General features: G+C 35.2%; 2 protein-coding genes across 6 annotated transcripts; both read left to right on the forward strand.

Annotated features, from left to right (window-relative positions):
- The first annotated feature begins 573 nt into the window (after positions 1 to 573).
- On the forward strand, positions 574 to 7,120 carry LOC105233087 (citron Rho-interacting kinase). The gene is made up of 7 exons (XM_011215043.4): positions 574 to 1,028; positions 1,088 to 1,332; positions 1,400 to 1,750; positions 1,885 to 3,267; positions 3,330 to 4,022; positions 4,265 to 5,318; positions 5,369 to 7,120. The coding sequence occupies exons 1-7, from the start codon at positions 749 to 751 to the stop codon at positions 7,036 to 7,038; spliced, it is 5,676 nt and encodes a 1,891-aa protein (XP_011213345.2). The 5' UTR covers positions 574 to 748; the 3' UTR covers positions 7,039 to 7,120.
- A 1,294-nt stretch (positions 7,121 to 8,414) lies between these two features.
- On the forward strand, positions 8,415 to 16,458 carry LOC105233086 (protein LSM14 homolog B). Of its 5 annotated transcripts, none has more exons than XM_029553332.2 (7): positions 8,415 to 8,992; positions 9,747 to 10,607; positions 11,460 to 11,908; positions 12,021 to 12,191; positions 12,674 to 12,903; positions 12,991 to 13,322; positions 13,899 to 16,458. In XM_029553332.2, exons 1-7 carry the CDS (start codon positions 8,872 to 8,874, stop codon positions 13,904 to 13,906), a joined length of 2,172 nt encoding a protein of 723 aa, XP_029409192.2. In that variant the 5' UTR covers positions 8,415 to 8,871; the 3' UTR covers positions 13,907 to 16,458. The 5 variants fall into 5 exon arrangements, with proteins under 5 accessions (XP_029409192.2, XP_049315190.1, XP_049315189.1 ...); XM_049459233.1 differs by having other exon boundaries at positions 8,416 to 8,992; positions 9,747 to 10,184; positions 12,078 to 12,164; XM_049459232.1 differs by having other exon boundaries at positions 8,417 to 8,992; positions 9,747 to 10,184; positions 12,021 to 12,164.
- Positions 16,459 to 17,091: the final 633 nt, after the last annotated feature.

Here is a 17,091-nt window from a genome sequence, read left to right on the forward strand (position 1 = left end):
ACCTGGTTAAATAAAAAGTTGTCTATATATGGGCTTTGTTTGATCGATTACTTTGTAAGGCAGATATATGGTAGAGGAGGGATATCGGCGTGTATATAGAAATAAATAATAGTGTCTTATTCATCCATTACTTCACGCTTTCATATCGTCAGTGACATCTCCGCAGTAGATAGCTATTGGTAACCAATTGTCAAATTTATTCTGACAGAAGTTGGCAATGTTATTCTACGAGAACTTCATATATTCAGGATGTATTGCATTGTATATATGCGCATACATTGTATACATTTTGAAGAAAGTCTTTCTAGATATCATTCAGCGAAAACTATGTACTATGCTCCATTAAATGAAAACTGAGCTATCAAAACCGGAAAAATGTGTTATTGCCAGCAATAGTTGTTTAGAAAACTATTGTCAAGCACAACTAATAAGGAGAAGGCATTGGTTCTATTGGTAGCAATAAGGTTGTCTAGGTAGCATATATTAGTTATCGATATACCCCGTGATATTCATTTTAAAATATTACTTGCCCTGTGGCAAGGTTATTTTGGAATTCGCCGCGTTTGTTTGATTTCAAAAGTTCCAACGCTCATGTCCTTTTTGTTTGCTTGTTTGCATAGTTTATGCAGCTGCTGCGATCATTAATATATTGAAAATTGCAAAATAAAGCAATGTGAATTGTATATTACTTTGTCCTTGTGTAGTAAAGAGTTATTTGTAAAATATATAAACCGAGTTCTTTGTAAATATGGCTCCACAGCGTGAACCAATTAGTGTGCGTACAACTCGCCTAAATAATTTAATTCTCAACAGAAGCTGTTTCGCGGGTTTTGGAAATGGCGCCATACAAAGAAAGTCAATAGCGGTAGGCCGTCGAAGCACCTATGGTGCTGCAACCGTGAGTCCTGCTTTGTCGGAAGCCCTTACGCGCGAAAGTCTTCTAGATGCTTTATGTTTATTATACAATGAGTGCAGTAAAGATTCATTAAAGAAACGCGATCGTAATATTGCGGAATTTGTTCAAAAATGTAAGTGAAAAAGATTAATCAGTCTTTGGATATGATGCTATATATTTTATTTTGTTTAGATCGCCCAATAGTGGAGGAGGCTCAATCGCTACGTGCTAATGCTGATGATTTTACAGTAAAGACACTCATTGGTAAGGGATATTTCGGCAATGTTCATTTAGTTATTGAACGCCAGACGAATGATGTCTATGCCATGAAGAAGATAAAAAAATCGGTGGTTACCACATCACAAGTAAAAGAAGAACGTGATATAATGGCACGTCGAAATTCTGAATGGATAACAAATCTTCAATACGCATTTCAAGTATGTGTCAAAACTATATTTAAAAAAAGAAAACACTGTCACAATGAAATTTTATTTTATTTATTAGGATAATGACAATCTGTATTTAATAATGGAATTTCTTCCTGGCGGTGATTTATTAAGCTTAATGGCACGGCAAGGACCCTTTGACGAAGAACTTGCACGATTTTATCTCTCTGAACTTACGTTGGCTATACATTCGCTTCATGAAATAGGCTATGTACACCGCGATATCAAACCAGAAAACATTTTGATCGATCGCTTTGGACACATTAAACTTGCAGACTTTGGTAATGCAGCTGCTCTGGATCGTGATGGGCATGTGTTCAGTCTGTCTCCGGTTGGTACTCCAGATTACATCGCTCCTGAATTATTGCAGACAATATCCACATATAAACTAACGAAGTCAATGCATGATGTGAGTACTATCCCTCTTACTCTTCTAACTATGTCGGAATGTGATTTGTCCTTTTAAACCATTTAATTCTTAGCTGAGATATTCTGAAATTAGATTATGTTTGTTAATTTGATTTATTATTATTACTATTTTAGGTAAGCTGTGATTTTTGGTCAATGGGAATTATTGGTTATGAACTTATCTGTGAAATAACACCATTCCATGAAGAGAATGTTCACGAGACATACTCAAAGATTTTGAGCCATTGTGAAGACAGTCATTTAAAAGAGATTATAACATTTCCTTCGGATATAAATGTGTCCGAAAGCTACAAAAACCTCATTGGTTCACTGGTCACGAACCCAACTAATCGTCTGCCATATGAAAAAATTAAACGGCATCCATTTTTCGAATCTGTAAAATGGGAAACACTGCGATCCCAAGTACCACCCATCATTCCAACTGTAAATAGCGACGACGACACTTCTAACTTTGAAGATGTCATTCGTAATAAGAGGCGTACCAACACATTTGTTAAAAAATCAATTACTACAAATGTTCAGTCGAATGAATTCTGCGGTAAAGATCTGCCCTTTTTAGGTTATAGTTTTGTGCATATGGCAAAACAAAGTGCTGATGCGGAAGGAGCTGCTGATGACGCCCGCTTCAGCCGTTTGAATATAAAAATAAAAGATTTACAGTCAAACCTAAAAGAGCGTGTGGAAGAGATTAATAAACTGAAGCAACAGCTAATCCGGGCAGAACAAGCGGCCAAACAATCAAACACTCAATCTAAGATATTACAAGATGCCAAGGATGAAATTAATAAAATGAAGAATGTTATTAAGGAGAAGACTATGGAGTTGGCAGCATGTAAAACGCAAATAAAAACTCTTCAAAGTTCTGTAAAAGTAGAAGAGGAAATGTGGGAAAAGAAGGAGGCTACAATAACTGAACTATTACGGGTAAACCGCCAGAAATACGAAGAAGCAAAAATTGCTTCAGAACAGCGTTACGAGAAACTAATTGCAGAGAAAAAACACGAGTTGGCAAATATTATTCGAAAGTTAGATGCACGGGAAAGCGAATTGAACGGCAAAGCAGAAGAATGTAAGCATTTGCAGGAGAAAATGGAGAATTATAAGGAAATGCTACGTCAATATAAAGACCAAGCTCTGGCTGATAAGGAAGCTTTTGAAAGAAATAAACTACAACTAAGCGAAACATACGAACAAAAGTTGACAGAGCTTCGTTCCAAGTTGAGAAATGAAAAAGATTCAAAGTCTCGTCTTACAATGGAACTACGCGAAGTACGAAATGAAGTAGACGAATCAGTTAGTACATCTAAATCCCTACAAGAGTCGAAATTGGCCATGGAAAAGAATAATGATGAGATCTTAAAACGACTGAATAGAGAGTTGGAGGAGAACAATTTCTTACATTCACAAAACGCACAGTTGGAACAGCAATTAGAATCCGCACAAAAGGCATTACAGGACCAACAACATGAGATTAACCGTCTGGAACGCGAATTGAATGTTTGTATTGATAATAATCTATTTATTCATGTAAATATTTTGAAATTCATTCAATCCTTTAGGTAGCAGAATGTGGAAAGAATTTAGCACAATCTGCGCTTGCTACCCAGCAATCTACTCCTTATGAAACGGCTCCAGGCTCACTGACCGAATTACATGTTATAGAGGAACAGTTGCGCGCCGACTTGGAAACAGCAAAAGAAAACGAAAATGTACAGAAAACCCGAGCTGACAAATTGCAACAGATAGTTGAGAAACTTGAAGAAATGTTGGATAAATTCAATGAACAGGCGCTGTCGCTATCTCCAAGAAAAGGTGGCGCATCTAGTAATGAAAGTAATGAACATCTGGCTGCCCATCATATTCCCAGTAGCGTTGGTGATATGCTGGAAAAACAGAATGAGAAATTAGAAGATCGGCTCGTTGCCGTACGCGAGCAAATGATTGTTGAGCGACAGGCCGCACGCACAGCAAATTTGTCGCTTTGGAAAGTGGAGAAACAATTGGAGGAGGCTATTGCTGAGAAGAAAATGACGCAAAGGCGAATGGAATTAACTGAAGATAAAATAAAGAAAATCCAGTCGGAAAAAGATGAAGCCCTACGTCAATGCAAAACTGCGCATGAGGAAACAAAACAACGGGAGGAACGCATTCGTGAGCTGCGAGATGAAATATCTTCATTGAAACGTGACGTAATGAAGGAACATCGAATGTGGGAGAAGGCTGAACAGGAACGCATGCAATGCAAATCTGAGGTAACCAATAAAAGATTTCATTTGTAGGAGATAATATTTACTGTGCTAATATTAATTAAAACTTGAAAATAGATAGTGGCCCAAAAAAAAGCAACTGAGTAAACATATCTGCATGTGTCTGTCACTCTACAAAAAAAAATTAACACAAATTTAACAGTACATTTTTAACCTTAATGAATAATGCTAGAAAAAAAATTATTAAATACTTTATTTTATTGCAATATTACACAATGTCTTCGCAGATAATTGAGCATATATCCAATGCACAAAAATTAGAAGAACGTCTCTCAGACCTCAATCAAAAACTTCAGCAGATTCAACAGAAAAATGATGCCCTTCTGCTGGAGAACAAAAAATTACAACGCGAGCTAAATGAAGAGCGTGAAAGGAGTAATTCGGCAAACGACACATCATCTCACATTCAAATCGAATTGCAGAATCTAAAAGACAACTACGAACGCCTCAAGTATGCCTGCACCATAACAGATAACCAACTTACCGAAGTGGAGAGTATGTTAGAAGCGGAACAAAACCGTAATAAGACTCATCAAGAAAAGCTGGACAACTTACACGAAACCTTGCGTAAAAAGGAAGACCTCATAGCCCAACTCAGGAAAGAGCTATCCGATGAGCAAGTACAAAAAAGTGCTTCCGAATCGCGTGTACAAGCGCTTAACACGGAAATTACCGAATGTGCTGAGAATTTGGCACAAACGCAGAAGAAATTAATAGCTCAACAGCAACAACTGATGGAACAATCTAACCATTTGTACCAAACACAAGAACGCGTCGAGGTGCTCACGAATGAAACCGCAAACTTGCAAACGATAAACGGAAACCACGAACGGGAACTAACTTTGCTAAAAGAGGAGAATGCGCGTATTCTATCCGAATTGTTCCATACCAAAGAACATTGTGAACGCTTGCAGCAAGAGTTGAGAGACGCGCTGGTTAATTCCAATGAACTTCATGCCGAAATCGATGAGTTGCAAGAAATAATGGCCGAGAAGGAATCGTTCTATGTGCAGCGTGATATCAAATCGGAAGCCACATTAGCACAACACAAAAAACTAATAGACTACTTACAGCTGAAGGTGGAAGATTTATCTCATAAGAAAAAACTTACTTTCACTGAAAAATTATTCGGAAGTAGCGCACATAGCAACGCCAGTAAAAAAGAGAATATTTCACCAGCCGCCGTCGAAACATCAATATTATATCGCACATTGAAGGAAGAACTACGTCGCGAAAAACAACGGTCGAAAACACTCCAGGATCAAATTGACAAATTAAATGGTAAATAACACAGTTATGTTTGTAGTTGTGATTAAAATTTCTCTTTTCAGGTGTTTCGCAAAATATTGTTTGTTCCACTGGCGGAATGAGGTCCCCACTGAAAAGTGTAATAAAAAATGAAAGTAACACACAGGATAATGCCGACAAAACTGTAGGAACCTTACCCAAATCATCACGAAAAGAAAATCAAGCAGACGTTAAAGCAACTACCTCTAACCTGCAAGTCACAAATGAACAAGTACATCACCGCTTTGAGCTGGCATTACAGGAAACTAATAATTGCGATAATACCTGCATTGCTTGCAAAAAGCCATTAATTGCTGGTTCGCCCTATTGGAAATGTAAAGAGTGCAAAATTGCTGCACATCGTAAGTGTCGCAGTGATGTACATACACAGTGTGGCAACCAAATTGCTTTATTTTCTCAAACGGCTGATACCCACAGCCCTGAGGATCAGAGCGATATAGATTCGATCTCGAAATATTCATATGAGGGTAAATTGGATGACATTGGTGATGCGACCGAATCTGCATCAGATGTAGTCCAGAATGAGTATGCTGGAAATTTGATATTCTGTGTAGATGTGCAACATAGTAGTGAAAATTTAGAGCCCTTGGAAATCAATTGTGCATTCGAAATTGAGGAGCAAAAGATAATACTTCTAGGCTGCAATACTGGTCTATTCGCCTTGCATATTCAACAGCCACAGCGATTGATGCATATTGCTGGTATTGATTCTGTCAGCTGCATCGCCGTTTCTTTGCCACTTGCCAAAGCAGTATTGGTGGGAGCTCGTGGAGAGTCACTATTTCAATGCGATTTCCGTCAGCTTCTGTCGCGAAGTCAATCTTCTTCACCTTATGTGAAGAACAGCCTCGAAGCTTCTGTATTGGACCTACCGTTTTGTAATCGATCCACTAATGAAAAGTGGCAAATGGTAAAAATATCAAACGAAGCGGATAATGCTTTGGACTCGGTAGCTATAGCAGCAACATCTACTCGTATTGTAATTATGAAATATGACTTAAAGCAGCAAAAATTCGCACCTGTGCGAGCGCTAGATACCGCTACACCAGTTTCATCAATACTTTTTACACGCCTTACAGCAATTGTTAGCTCGGATAAGTTCTTTGAGATTGATTTGGAAACTTATGCCGCTGAAGAATTTGTCGATTTGTCCGATCACGCGCTTTCGCATATACATAATTGCCAGCCAGTTGTTGCCATACGAATCTCGCAGCAAGAATTCCTGCTCTGTTTTATGGAATGTGGTATTTTTGTGGATGAATACGGTTGTCGTTCGCGACCGTATGATTTGAATTGGGAATACACTCCCACAGGTTTCATATACCGTGAACCATTCCTCTATATTGCGCATTTCCAATCAGTACAAATATTAAGAATACATCGCTCTTATACAAAGGAGTTGGCCAGCGCAAACAATATGAAGGATATGGATGCAGATGTCGATGATAGCTGTTCAAACGCCAAACGCATTTATTTGAGATTCTATATGCCAACATTACTTACAGAGAGCGGAAAATTAAACGTTTATATGCTCGCAATACAAAAAGAAACTGGACTACAACAAATATATCATCTGGATTCATTACAAGCATTCAAACAAAAGCTAAACGAGTCATTGGAAACGATTTCTTCGATAGCAACTGCCATCACTGCTGAATCTATCCCCACCTCTAACCCTGATAGTATCGATTAACACAAATGTAATTTTTTTTACTTTTTATTCTAATAAAAATACACATTAGCTATTTAAATGTGATTTCTTATACACGTTACAACTGATACTATTTTTTTGTATTTGAAACGGACCACTTATTTAATAAAATATGTACAGGGTTTTAAGTACGTCTAATATTTTTTTTGTTATTAATTGGCATTGCCGTAGCAATATTATTATGTTAAAGAACATATTCCTTTCTGCATACACGATTGGATAAAAAATTTAAAAACTACATGTAAAATCTGATCTAATTACCCTATTTATCCTCCGTAGTTTAAAAAAATTTGTGCTAAATTGCAGATCTAACTTACTGCTGTTTGTAATTACTTAATGTATGTAGTAAGTTTGGCTTGATATAACACGTCTCTAAAGTATTTTGTCACAAATAACATTTTATAATTTCTCTTAATTATACTTTGACCTCATTTTGTAAAATTTTTAACTAGCAAATCAAAATTTTCATGAATTCAACATGTTTTTGATAAGTACATATTTACATACATATTCATCGCCCTATCGCCAACAAATTTCGAGTTTCGTTAACAAAAGTTTCCTTATATGAGTCAGTTCTAAAATAAAGTATACGTACACAATGGCAATTGCAACACATGCAATATATATTGACAACGATTCAAGATCCTATATTTATTGAACGTTTAGTATGCAATATTAATGAATCGTGATCCATATCACAACATTATTGAATATATTGAAATCCGGATCACATTTTGTGGATCATGCGATCAGTATTGAACGTATATCACATTTTGTATACCATATAAATTCGAAATGCGAGGGGCGAGGGGCGAGGAAACAAAGGAAAAAATTAAACAATTGCCCACTTTTAATTAAAAATTTATTTTTATTTACATACAATTTTTGAGAATTCTTAACAATGGTGTATAGCGTGTTTTGTTCCAATGCTGCCTTTGAATATGTGGGTATGCAAATGTTTGGTAATTATTAAATTAATTACTTGGAAAATACGGCTGTAAAGTTAACGATAGTATTGAAAAGTATTTCTGCCTACCGAAGTCCAATATTTTGAAAGAATTATAGAGGTAACTAACATATACACAACCAGTAACTCATAAGGCCTTTGCATAAAAAAGAGATGAACGAGTACAAGTATTCAAGCATTTCATTTACAATTATCAATTGTTATTAAGCAACTCACAGAAACATTAACAGAAGCCTCTGGTTGCGCTGTTGGGTAATTAAACGATAGTTGACTTGCAGGGAATATATTAAATGAAATTGATGTAGAAAATTTCACATCTCTATACTTGTGGACTATATTCCAATTGTTGCAACCCTGTTATGGCATCCACTCAACGATTGACAAACGAAACATATTTCTTTCCACTTCAGCCGAAGCACACGACCGAGATAGGTGAAAATTTTCAGAAAATCGCTTCTGAATTTGTGTAATTCGTTTTTCGACCAACAACGGATAAATAAGTGGAGTAGTTATCATTTAATATTTTCAGTGCGTGGCTAGTAAATATATTTTCTAAAAAGACAAGTGTAAATTGCGGGTTTTGCTATTGTCGCAGTGCTTTGCAACGCAGTTAGCAAAGCAGCACAGCGCTGGCCGCAGTAGCGCCGCCATTGGAAGAAGAAATTTTAATACGTCGCGTTTTTGCCAATCCATTTGTCGTGACGCACCTGGCAAGAGAAATCATATTTGTGAGCTAAAAAATCGGCACCAAATCAAAGGAAGTTTCAAGCTCTTTGTTGCAGTTTTTGGTTTGTGTTAAGCTGCTGAACTATTTTCTGGTATATATTGGGGGAAAAAATAGCTGAAAAATGAGTGCCGGAATGCCCGAGTTGGGCTCTAAGATCAGCTTGATCTCCAAAGCTGATATTCGGTACGAGGGTCGCCTATACACCGTAGATCCCCAGGAGTGCACTATTGCTCTTTCGAACGGTAAGTTACACCTACACATTAGTTGCATATACCGTTATGTGGAGCGCTAATCACACCATTTGCAAATTTGGGGGGAAAATGTTTCTTTGCTGTTGTGCAGTCGTTGTTGACGTCGGCGTCAACGTAATAGCGAAGGTAACAGCAAAGCAGTGTAAAAGCGAATTGAACGAAAAGGAGTGTAGAAAACCGTGCAGTGTAAAAAAAAAGAAAATGGTTTCTTTCATTTATGCTGTTTCATTTCACATCGTTCTTTAATTCCTTTGATTATTGCGTTTTGTTTGTTGGTGTATTCATGTTATTGAAAGTTTTTTTTGTTGATTTGTAGTTCTCTTATTTTTTAATGTCATGTTGGCACTGATTTTTTTCACTTCAGTAAATATATTTTTTATAAGTCAACATTTTTACATCAATTTATTGTTTTTATATATAATAATTTTCAATTAACTTTCTTGTGTGTTCGGGCCGTTATTCTGAACAACGATTAACGGAAATAACTGCTACCGTTATTAGTGTTTCCCACGATGTGTTTAATAATTTTGTATGTAATTTTTTTTTATGAATTTCTTAAGCTAATTTAAAATTTATATAATAAGTAAATTATGACATAAAAAATTAAATTCCATAGTCTAAAGCAAACTTTTTGAATAAATATTTATATATTTATCGGATATGTATATTCATTGACATGTTTTTCAAACTTAACATTTTAAGGAAGTTACTATAATAAACTGTTTCATATTTAACTTTATTTCAGTTCGATCGTTCGGAACAGAGGACCGGGAGACACAGTTTCAAATTGCTCCACAGAGCCAAATATATGATTATATACTTTTTAGAGGTTCTGATATCAAAGACATTCGGGTTGTTAATAACAGCCTTCCGCATCCAAATGACCCGGCTATAATGCAAGTGCAGCTACAAAATGGGCAGCATATGATGCCGCATTTCCCCATGCCCAATATGAATCCTCCCCATGCACCGCCGATGAACACAGTCGGAGGATATGGCAATCCTTTTGGAATGGGAGGACTAGGTATTGGAGGGGCTGGTGGTGCTGCGCCTTCATTAGCACCTGGATCTGGAGCACCGGGACCATATATATTAGGTGGTGGTAATCAACCACAATCAACTCAACCGCCTCAGCCACAACAGCAGCAGCAATCGAAATCACAACAACAACAAAAACAACCAAGTGAGTTACTTACCAACAACAACAACAATCTGACCCATGTTCAGCAACCAGACCAAATACAGGAACAAACACAACAGCTATCACTTCATAATAAAACAATTGCATCCACAATACCAACGAACCAGACCCAGTTGCAGCAACATAATGATTTAAACGCATCGACGCAAACGAATTTAACGCCAACGTCGAACACTTTAAATTTGGGAGCAATTGGTGGTGCTGGTAGTATAATTGGTAGTAATGGTAATAGTGGCGGTGTCATCGGTAGTAACCGTATAACTAGCGGCGGCGCCAGCCTCATTGGAGGTTTACTCGGTAGTGGTGGAGGTGCTTCTTCTGGTAGCAATATTACTATTTTAGGTGCAACTAACAAAGTGAAGAAAATAATGTCTCAAGCTGCACTTAAAGAGCACAAAGACCAAGGTGTGATGGTAACGCCTTTTTTGAATTGGAGAAAGTTTGATTTGTGCGCTTTATTTTATATTTTTTTTTATCTTTGAATTTTTTTTGTAAACAAATATTTTTTTAATTTAAATATCATCACTCTTTTAAGTTGATTTCGTATTAGTAAATATCGGTAGATTTGAATTATTCTAAAAGTCGTAATTGAATATTTTATAAAGCATTGACTAGCAATTACTTGCTCCTTGGTTTAAAGTGTTTCGACATCTGGACATTTTTATCATGTAGACGATCTGACTTGATACACATTTCGGACATATTCTTTAAAAATTACATTTTTTGTATAAAAGAAATAGGAATTCTCAATATTTTAGTACTTTTAAGTAATTTTTTTCAACAGTAGGGTCTTCGTGGGGCGAAGTTTTCAGAAGCCATATGCTAGTTAAAGTCAGTATTAATTTTTCATGTGATTGTTTCATTGTTTCGAGAATTAGATAAGTATACGGTTTTTTTAAGAGAGAGTTCTTTAAATTTATTTTGAACTCGATCTGCACGAATCCTTTACTAATGGTATTATTGAATAAAGAGTAATTAATAAATTGAGGACAATCTTTGGATTTCTAGTGAGAAGCCACGTTCAATACTTTTTTTAACTTTTGAAAGAACTCAAAATTAGCTTGAAAATAGCAGAAAAGAGGCAGAGATTCACTCTCATTTATTGCTTGCTGTCCCTTATTTAGTAGTTTCGAGTTATTTTTTTTTTATACTTATCTTTTTTTATTTTAGATAATTTAATTTAAAGCACATGCATTTTGTATAATAATGTATATATTCTTAAAAGAGTAATAAAATAATGTAATAATGTTTCTTTAGACATACTTGCCGGTGCATCGCGCTCAACGACACCTATGAGCCATGTTTCGCTAAAGAGCGGTTCACCCGATTTGGCTGCTCAGCAACAGCATCAAAATCAACATCCGAATCAGAACACTGGACATGGCGGCAACTCGCGTGATGCTGGCCACAAGCGACAAAATCATCAACAACGTGGTGGTAACAATAATCAACGCAACAATGATTTTTACCAACAGTCACGTGATCGACGTGATTCTGGACGTCACACCGACGGAAACTATAATAATCAACATGAGGTTCGTGGTGGTAATAATTATAGTAATCAACGTAATAACCATCAACGTGGTGGTGGTGGCGGCGGAGGCGGCCAAAATCATGCTTGGACCATGCACCGTGGTGGACCTAATAATGCTAACAATATGATGGTACGGAATCGAGGTGGCGGACGTGGACGGATGCAAAATCAAGTGAGTATGCAGGGTGAAAATTAGACGAAAGTCCAAAATCCAATTATGTTCGCAAAGACTAGCAAATGAAAATGACACAGCTATTTAAATTCTCTTTTTTGTTTGCTTTCAGGGCTTTCGACCAATGGGCGGTCCTGGCGGCAATCAAAATAAACCCCGGAATCCGAAGAATGCTATTAAATTTTTACAAGATTTCGACTTTGAGCAGGCCAATGTTAAATTCGAGGAGCTACGTTCCCAATTGTCCAAATTAAAGGTGGGCGAAGAACCCAAAACAGAGCAGGTATTCATTCGCTTTATTTTGCTTATTTTGTTTGTTTTATTTTTACGATTTATATTTCTTTTTACATCACAATTTATATTTTAAATAACATCATTAACAAATTCAACATAATACATATTTATTACTGTAATTTAATAAAATGAAATCCTCTTGAATTCAAGACGAACTTCTATGATATTGCAACCGAGACGAGATCGTAATTCGTATTATATAATTTACATTTTCTTGATTAAAATACATTAGAGTTCATCTCAAATTCAAAAGATTTCAATCTCATATTGTGCTGCGAAATTTGTAACCCCCTATATGTTATTTAACTTTTAATATTATTTTGCTTATTGTTGTATTTTTTCTTTACAACGTGAATTGTAAGTGTACAATATAACTTGTTATAATATAATGTTTCATAAATTTTTGTAGTGTCCACCGCTTCACTTAATTTATTTGTATTTCGCTAAAATCCTTCCAATATTCTTTTATAGATAAACGGTGAAACTGACAAAAAGGAAGACTCTGGTAATGAGACCGGCGCTGGCGAGCATGAACCGGAAGAAGAAGAAATTACTGTTGGATATGATAAGACGAAGTCCTTCTTTGATAATATTTCGTGCGAAGCAGCACAGGATCGTAGTAAGAATAAGAAAAACGACTGGCGTCAGGAGCGCAAGCTAAACAGTGAAACATTTGGATTTTCATCTACAAGACGTGGCGGGTAAGTTGTATTTTAAAACTTAAAAACACTCTTAAATTAAAGTAGAAACAAATATTGAGTATCACTGATTTGTACATACTCGTTTAGATATCGTGGCCGCGGTAACTATTACAACCGTAATATGGGTTCTTATGGCGGTGGTTACAATCGCAACTATCGCGGAGGCAGTAATTATCGTAATCGTAGCAGAAACCCGAATGCTGCTGCGAACAACGCAAACGGCGGTGCTTCTAATACTAATACTGGAAACTCCGGTACGTCTAATAATAACAATGGTGCCAACACGGCTGTAGCACTGAAAACTCAAGTGCAAACACCACAAACATCGGTCTCAGCGTCTGGTTCAACTCCAAATGCCACGAAATTAGCAACTGTGGAAAATAGCAACACACCGCAGCCAATCGCAGCTGGCGGAGTTGGTAAGTCTCCATAACCTCGCAAATGATAGTTGAAGTATACAAATTATTCCCTTAAAAATAGGCCGAGTAACTTTTTTTACTTATATGAATGCCGTCATTTATAAGCGTTATCAAATATTCGGTAGCAATATTATACCTCGCAATATGCGGCATACTCTATGCCAGTTTTGTACATCTAACAGTTGTTTGTATAATTATCAAGGACCCGAAGTAGAATATTGTAAAAAATGTTAAACTCATACTCAACATTTTTAAATATAAAATTTACCAACACCCGAAAAATTTTATTTAAAATTAAAATATTTTTGAAGCTTGAAAAAAATTTTTCAAACTCAAAACTATTTTGAAACAAATTAATTATTACTTGCTTACAACCACCTGACTAGTTTACAGCTTTTTATAATAATTTAAGATTTTTTAGCGCTAAAAAGCAACTCTGTCAAAAACATATGATTTCTGTCAAACTTGTTCCCAATCGTCTCCCTGTGGCACTTAAATAATTTATTTTCAGTATATAATTTTAAGGAATCCTTAGTTTTACTACATACATACTAAATTGTAACTTATTTTTTTCAGGCCAATAATGATAACAATCCTCAGAACCAAATAAAAAGGCATCAAATACTACATTAATAGCAAAAGAAGCCACAAGAAATCAACAAATATCAAATATATCAAGTACAGTACATAAATGAGAACATCATAAAAGGAAAAACGGAAAATATATATGCATCATAAATGGAAAATGTAACGGAAACTGGAACGTACGGAAGAAAAATATATTTATATACGGATGTTCTTCGCTTTTTGTCTGGAGTAGAAATATTAATTAAATGTGTTTTACCAAATATTTCTTCCACCAACTGCGATGCATAACAATAAGTCTACTTTTACAACATCAACATGTATTTGAGCGTTAAAAAAGAGTTCAATAAGACGTCAGCAATGCGAATAATATTAATAATGATGATTAAGAATATACAGAAAAGAAGAAGAAGAATAAATACAACGTGGAATCATTCAAAGATGTTAGTAAAATAGTTTTATTAAATCTGATACAAACTACACAAGTCCAAACGAAAGAATTAAAACAAAAAGCAGCGAAAACAATTAAAGAATTTGTATGTTAAAAAAATGAAATGAAAATGAATTTTAAGAAGCAAAAAGAGAGAATTAAATTGAATGAAAATATGAATGTTCTGTCGGAACTTTAAGAAGATCGCTCATCAGTGAGCAAGTTGGATGTAATTAATTAAAAGAAAGGGTAAAGCTACTACTGTAAAGGCAGAATTACATTGTAGAAATGGTGGTGGTATGTTTTCAACTTGGAAGCATACAAATACGAAAGCATTTACAAAACATTAAAACCAGAGAAAATAAAATTAGAAATAAAATACGACTTTTATGCTGAATCCTTAATTAAACAGGAAGGAAATTCAATTTATAAATTACAATTACCTATAATACAAAAAAAAAAAAAAAACAATTTTTAAAAGTTTGCAGAGGATGAGAGTGAGCCAAATAAAATCAGCATAAATTAAATTCAAGTAAAAAAGGAAACATATAAATAAATATATTAGCAGGTTAATACAACAAGAGAAATGTCGATACGCCCATACTTACAAACTACTCATGCACACAATCACACAAACACACACAAAGCTGGCCTACGATATGCAATGCAACTTCGGAGTAGTAAAAAAAAGAATGTTATCTCTAAAACGCACATAATACATATGTATAGCAAGTGGCGTCAACTTAGCGGTGGCGATATTATCACCTGTGTTAAGTTAATTGAAGGAACTGAATTTTGGGCAACACAGCAGGAAGCGAGGCGCAAGCATATGTTATAGTTGGAGAGGAAAGTAAAATTCTAAGAATTTTATACTAGGAATCAACAACCTACATTTTCTCAACTTTAATACTACAACTACAACAACAACTACTACTACTATTATAATTATTACTATTTTAATTTTAAGAGTTAAAATATTTTAAAACATTTACAATTAAATTGATTGGCTAAGCGCTAAAGCAAAAATGTTTGTCAATAATTGCACATATCCATTAAGAAACGTAACTGAACGATTGCGCGTGCAGATTGGTGCCAATGACATGTTTAACATTTGTTTTGCTTTAACAGGTTAGTTCGATTTGTTAATTAACAGTTTTCCTTTGCAAAGGCATGTAATTACGTCGTACACTCATCTCATATCATCATGTATATGATTAACTTAAAAAAAAGCAAAGTGCAAAAATAAAGTTTTCTTCGAGATAGTTTGAATAAAGAATTTTAAAGAGTTTTTCATACGCAACGCGTGCATGCTTAATCCAAAGCGGTTTTCAATTTAGTTTTGCGCAATTGATTTAACAAAACGCATAAATTCAGTACGCCAGGCATTCGCAACTCTTGCTATGGCTTTTGAAAAGTTTTAACACAACTAAAAATTATGCACAGCCTAGCCTGTTCTCGAGTGTGATATCCTTATGTGGCGTATTCACTAGAATTACACACTTTAAATATAAGCGAGTTTTTACGTATTGATTGCGTTGAAAATATACAGGACAGCAACATTTTGCATAAACGAAGCGGTTATCTTTTTATATAAACGTTAGTGTAGCTTTTAGGGCATTTTAACCAGTTGCTCTAGCTGAGTGCAGCCATCCATCCATTCATTACAAAACCACCATCGAATTCACATGCACACAAGTATATATACACACACACAAACATAACAAATGTAGATTATATTTACTGAAAATAACGTGCAAATGTAAGGGGATAATTCTATATTATACTACAGTAAAATTATAAATATATTATGTAAATGTGCTCACTCTCAGTATATATATACATATATATACACACTATGTATAAATACAATTAAAGAGTATAGCATTCAAAGTGGCAGAAACCCGTTGTCGGGGATTGTACGAGCGGGAATTACTACAAATACAAAATATACACAAATATGTATTTGATTTAAATGTAGCATAAATTCGAAAAAAAACAATACAGATCAAGATAAACCACTGCAAATAAATAAATAATAAAAAAAATTAAAATAAAAAATTTGATAATAAAAGATACTAATAAAAAAGGAAATATATTATTAAAAGTTTAAGTCAGTAATAAGCAATGGCATTTATTATCTTTTATTTTGCTTTCCAATTGCTGATAGGTGTTGGCTTTATTCGAATAAGCATGTGGGATCAGATGACGTTAGGTGACAATTCATTCGGGAAAATGTATGCTTTGGCACTAAAAAACAGTTTTTAATTTGTTAAGTGGTTGTAGGGAGAGGTTGAAGACATGCCTAGTTCTGGAAGAGCTTTGACCTCTTTAACTGATGAAAATATTAAAAATGTAAAGCCGATGGTGCTTGAAAGTCGTCAGACAAATGTTAAAGAGATGATAAGAGAGTTCCGACATCTCAGGCGAGTCCGTTCAATAGATTTTGGTGGATATTTTGGGTACTAAAAGCAAGCGTTCTTGCTCCACTTTTTGAAAAAGAGTACGGTTGTGATCGAATTTTAAAGCCAAGAACGCTATGAATACCATCGATCAACTAGCGTATTCACCATTTCACCGCTCCTTGGAACCCGTTTTCAGTCGATCGAGGAGATAAAACAAAATTCGGTGAAGGAGCTGGAGGCCATTCCAAAAAGTGCTTATGAAAAGTGTTTCGAGGACTGGAAAACACGTTGTCATAACTGTATTACATCTGCTGGGGATTGCTTTGAAAGCGACAAAATAAATTATAATGTA

The sequence above is a fragment of the Bactrocera dorsalis genome, chromosome 5 (assembly GCF_023373825.1).
Source record: "Bactrocera dorsalis isolate Fly_Bdor chromosome 5, ASM2337382v1, whole genome shotgun sequence".
In the NCBI taxonomy this organism is placed as follows: domain Eukaryota; kingdom Metazoa; phylum Arthropoda; class Insecta; order Diptera; family Tephritidae; genus Bactrocera; species Bactrocera dorsalis.